This window comes from Sinocyclocheilus anshuiensis, unplaced genomic scaffold (assembly GCF_001515605.1).
Source record: "Sinocyclocheilus anshuiensis isolate Anshui unplaced genomic scaffold, SAMN03320099.WGS_v1.1 scaffold1635, whole genome shotgun sequence".
Lineage (NCBI taxonomy): Eukaryota > Metazoa > Chordata > Actinopteri > Cypriniformes > Cyprinidae > Sinocyclocheilus > Sinocyclocheilus anshuiensis.
The window spans coordinates 599,704-605,480 of NW_015549682.1; the positions used below are offsets into that span (position 1 = coordinate 599,704).

Sequence of the window (5,777 nt, forward strand, 5' to 3'; positions counted from 1 at the left end):
GCTCGTGATTGGCTGCCGGCGAGAGACAGAAGAGGAGACCGAGGAGCTCAGAGCCGCATCAGCTGCAGACACACGCCGCATCCGCATCCTCACACAGCAGCGCAATGAGGGAAATCGTACATATTCAGGCCGGACAGTGCGGCAACCAGATCGGTGCCAAGGTAAGATCATATACATCACATAAGGTTTAGTAGATTAGACGTGGAAGCAGTATCTTACATTTTTTTATTGTAAAATAAAGAATGCAAAGTGTTTTACGAATCACTTTGCTATAAATTGCAAGAAAATCCTTTAAGTTCTTGTGTTTTATGTGGCATCTTCTGATCTGAATGGGTGTGGTGAAGGTCTGCAGTGGCTCTGTGCAGGACTCAGTACATCGGTCAAATGGGAAAACTGCTGCATCATTGAGTAACCAATGTGAATGGACATGATGTAGCTATTCAGCATTCAGTTGTAAAACATTTTGTGCGTTTCAGTTTTGGGAGGTGATCAGTGATGAACACGGAATCGACCCCACTGGCAGTTATCAAGGTGACAGTGAACTGCATCTGGAGAGGATAAATGTTTATTACAATGAGGCATCTGGTAAGCAATTGAGTCAATGATGCTACTGTATATGTCAGTCAGAGAATTTTGATGTGCCAGTCAGTTTTTGATGAGATATACTGTATGCATGTATTAGGTAATGGTTTTGCCAGCTCTGCTCCCTTGACTATAGACCGCAGCTGTCAGTTATTGACTATTACAGAGGCGAGGCCCATCTGACCGCCGCCTTATAGGCTACATTATAGATTTTCAATTTTAGATTGGTTTAGGTTTCACCCGACTTGATTACTGCCCATCTTTTTGTCCACGGTTTGCTTAAAAGATGACAAATTTGGCTTGCATTTCTGTGGTTTTAAACATCAATCCGTCATAACCCTATGTGAATGCATTAACATTGTGGGATATTCGCACAATCATTCAACAATACCCAGATGTGCTTTTATGGTTGTAGAGAAAACCGTTTATCTGGAGCTGCTGTTGTCCTCAAAAGGGTGAAGCAGGGCAGGGAATATGGATGATGTTGCACTTATTTAAAGAGGGTCAGCATTTACTATACAGACATCTTACCAAAGTAGTAAGGAAATAAATTATGCATACATTAATTTATAATTAGTTATATGTATTACATGCACCAACTGTAAAATCAAATTCACTTATATGAATTTTCTAATTCATGAACATGAAACTGAATCTGTTTTTTTTTTTTTAGATTGGATGTTTCAACCTTTGGATGTTTACACCAAACCTATTTTATTTCACAGGAAGCAAATTTGTCCCTCGTGCCATCCTGGTGGACCTGGAGCCTGGCACCATGGACTCGGTCCGCTCTGGCCCATTTGGACAAATCTTCAGGCCAGATAATTTTGTGTTTGGTATGTTTATTACACATTATTAATCCCATTATTAATCCTGTACAAATACAAGAGGCCGAAGACTTAAAACTATAAATCTCCTTCCTTTGTTGTCTATAAAATAATAAACTGGGCCTAAAGATGCTGAGAGTGATGAAAAAGCACCATAAAACCAGCCAATAAAATTTGTGTGCAATATTCCATATCTTCTAAAGCTTTAGAACAGCACAAGATGAGAAACAGACTGCTTGTTATTCACTGAAAATCCTACACTGCCGTTGCTCTAAAACCTCAGTCATGCTTGCATTCAATCCCAATATTGTACATGCATAAGCAAAAAAAAAAAAAAAATCTTGACCACATCAGCAATGCAGCGATATTTCTGTCTATGTCGTGGACTCATGCACAAACAACAGCACATGCTAGTAATTGAGTACTCAAATTGAAGGATCCACTAGATAGTGTGCATGCACTGAATGCGTCCATCCACACACACTGTCAGTTAAGTATACTTTCAAAGACTTAAGGCTCAGATATACTTAAGCGAGATCCAAGAACAAATGGATGCATCAATTTTTAACTAAATCTGGTCAAAACAATATTCATTTGGAGTTTGTTTTTTCAGCTTGAAACAACTTCCGGCGCAAACCCGCTAACACTGCACAGTTCGTCACACTCTATTCAAGTCTTGCGATCTCTAGTAATGAGCTGATGAGTTGAATCAAGTGCAGGAGATGAAAGAGACATCCAAAATATGCAGTGAGGAGGGTACCCCAGGACAGCTTTAAAAAGCACAGATCTAAACACCACTCCACTTGAATCGGATTATTCAAACAGTAAAATGCTGTTCAAGTATTTCACATTTTGTTTACCACCTGAACGAAGAATGAAACCTTTGCTGTTGGCATATTGCTGAATTTACTCAAGATGGAGTGGATCGTAAAAACACAGTACACCTATTTCTTAACAACCTCTGGTTTATCGTTTAAACCAGTTTATCGCCTACCCCAACTTGTCTTTAATGCATGCTCAAACTTGGTGCAACTTTACAAGCCAAATTTGAATGAGATTGGAGAACTTGGTGGAAGAGAAAACTGTGATCTAAATAGTGACCTAAATTTCCATCTATTCCTTACACAGCCAGAACACATCGTCTTGACTACTTTTATGGAGCTGTTTTTGTCATAGCTCAACAGCCCACACCCATCCCCATAATGAAAAATCATACCGTGTAGAAAATGTTGTGTTCCACAGAGAGAAATGTCATATTGCTTTAGAGCAAAATTAGTGTGAGTAAATGATGATTCAACTAACCCAGGTTTTCTGGAGGCACACCAACAGTACACATTTTGGATATCACCCTTTTCTGACCCTTAATTTTTGGTCTTGAAGTCTCAAACTAACAAATTGATTAGTGGAATCAGGTGTGTTTGATTAGGAAAAGTTCGTTTTGGTGTGCCTCCAGGAACAGGGTTGGGAAACACTAAAGCTGGTCGCACGCTGGACGAGAAGCGCAGCCATTCGGCGTCTGTCTGCGGCACCTAGCAACGATTCAAAACAAAGTGAAGGCATGGCGCTGCGCTTCTCGTCCGGTGTGCGACCAGCTTTAACCAGGGATCTCCAACCCTGCTCCTGAAGAGCTACTGTCCTGCAGACTTCAATTCCAACCTGATACAACACAACTGCTTGCAATTGTCAAGCAACCCTTAACACCTTGTTAGCTGGTACATGTATGTTTGGTTGAGGTTGGAGGTGAAATGTACAGGATGGTAGCTCTGCAGGAGCAGGGTTGGAGACCCATGCTGTAGAACCGAGGTTCTCAATCCTGGTTTTGGAGAACCCCCAACACAGCACGTTTTTAATGCCTCTCTTATCTGACACACACATTTGAGGTCTTGGAGTCTTTACTAATGAGCTGATGAATTGAATCAGGTGTGTTTGATTAGGGCGACATCTAAAATGTGCAGAGTGTGGGGGTTCTCCAGGACCAGGATTGAGAACCAGTGCTCTAGAACTGCGGTTCTTAATCCTGGGCCTTGTGACCCCCCCTGCTCTGTACATTTTGTATGTTTCTCTTATCACTTCAGAGGTTTGTTCCATTCGACCGCAAGTGCACTGCAAAGTGGACTTCACAGGATATTCCGTCATGATTCCAGTTCGAAAGGAGCATACATTTTCCATTCAAAGGGCATTAAAGTTGTGTGAGACCTGAACTATGCAAATTTCTTGATTACGGTTAAATAACCCTTCACACTTCTGAAGTAAGTTTTGTCTGTGTGTGAAGACGCTGCAGGGAGTGATGTAGTGCAAATCTGTGTTCTTAAGTGAACTTCAGCCAATTAAGAACTGTTGCTCTAGAATATTTTGTGTTCCACCATAGCTTTAGGCATGGCAACAGGCATGGGCAAACTCGGGCCGGTGTCCCTGCAGAGCTTAGCTCCAACCCTAATCAAACACACCTGAACAAGATAATCAAGGTCTTGCCAGGTATACGTGAAACTTCCAGGCAGGTGTGTTGAGGCCAGTTGGAGTTAAAGTCTGGGTCAAATTTTTGGTCAACTAACCCAGTGATTCCCAACCCTGTTTCTGGAGGCACACCAACAGTACAAATTCTGAATGTCTCCCTTAATTAACCCATTAATTTTAAGTCTTGAAATCTCAACTAACAAGCTGATGAGGGGAATCAGGTGTGTTTGATTAGGAAAAGTTAGAAAATTTGTAGTTTCGGTGTGCCTCCAGGAACAGGGTTGGGAAACACTAAACCAGGCATATCCAATCCTGCTCCTGGAGAGCTACCGTCCTGCAGACTTCAGTTCCAAACTCGCTCCAACACACCTGCCTGTAATTATCAAGCAACTCTGAACACCTTGATTAGCTGGTACAGGTGTGTTTGGTTGGGGTCGGAACTGAAATCTGAAGGAAGGTAACTCTCCAGGAGCAGGGTTGGAGAGCCTTGAATGAAATTAACCCTCCTCTTCCAAACAGCCGGAATTGTTCATTTTAATCAACCTCTGTGTTTAAACTCGGACACGTGGGCTTTCTTTCAGGTCAAAGTGGAGCTGGGAACAATTGGGCCAAAGGCCACTACACAGAGGGAGCAGAGCTAGTAGACTCAGTTCTGGATGTGGTACGCAAGGAGTCCGAGAACTGTGACTGCCTGCAGGGCTTCCAGCTCACACACTCCCTGGGCGGAGGCACTGGTTCTGGGATGGGCACCCTCCTCATCAGCAAGATCCGTGAGGAGTACCCTGACCGTATCATGAACACTTTCAGCGTCATGCCTTCCCCCAAAGTGTCAGACACAGTGGTGGAGCCCTACAATGCTACGCTCTCTGTGCACCAACTGGTGGAGAACACCGACGAGACCTTCAGCATTGACAACGAAGCACTCTACGACATTTGCTTCCGCACACTTAAACTTACCACACCTACTTACGGCGACCTGAACCACCTTGTTTCAGCAACAATGAGCGGAGTCACCACCTGTCTGCGATTCCCAGGTCAACTTAATGCCGACCTCCGCAAGCTGGCAGTCAACATGGTGCCCTTCCCTCGCCTCCACTTCTTCATGCCCGGATTTGCGCCCCTGACAAGTCGGGGTAGCCAGCAATACCGCGCTCTTTCAGTGCCAGAGCTAACGCAGCAGATGTTTGACGCCAAGAACATGATGGCAGCCTGCGACCCGCGACACGGCCGCTACCTCACCGTGGCAGCCATCTTCCGTGGCCGCATGTCCATGAAGGAGGTGGACGAGCAGATGCTGAGTGTCCAGAACAAGAACAGCAGCTATTTTGTTGAATGGATCCCAAATAACGTCAAGACGGCAGTCTGCGACATCCCACCACGTGGGCTAAAAATGTCCGCCACGTTCATCGGCAACAGCACAGCCATTCAAGAGCTGTTCCGCAGGATTTCAGAGCAGTTCACCGCCATGTTCAGACGCAAGGCTTTCCTGCACTGGTACACTGGCGAGGGAATGGATGAGATGGAGTTCACAGAGGCAGAAAGCAATATGAATGACCTGGTCTCTGAGTACCAGCAGTACCAAGATGCCACCGCTGACGAAATGGGCGAGTACGAGGAGGACGATCTTGAAGACGAGGAGGATGCTCGCCATTGAGACAGCTGATAGCCAAGTAGATGTAGTTTTCAAAACCATTGCTTTTAGTTGATCTGACAATTTCCATAATGTAAAACAGTGCCGCTACGCCATAATTCAAAAGTTGCTACTGTGTTTAATTGATGTTCAGGAAAGATGCAAATTAAGTCATTCAGTGAACAGCGATCAATCCATCTTGGGGAACAAAGGGTACATTAAGACATGTTTTGTAACGTATGCTTCAAACTGCAGTTGCCAAATAAAATAAAGTGGTCACTAAT

General features: G+C 44.0%; 1 protein-coding gene across 1 annotated transcript; it reads left to right on the forward strand.

The window, feature by feature from the left end:
• tubb2 (tubulin, beta 2A class IIa) lies at positions 1–5,777 on the forward strand. Its single transcript, XM_016449694.1, has 4 exons — positions 1–161; positions 477–585; positions 1,308–1,418; positions 4,445–5,777. The coding sequence occupies exons 1-4, from the start codon at positions 105–107 to the stop codon at positions 5,515–5,517; spliced, it is 1,350 nt and encodes a 449-aa protein (XP_016305180.1). The 5' UTR covers positions 1–104; the 3' UTR covers positions 5,518–5,777.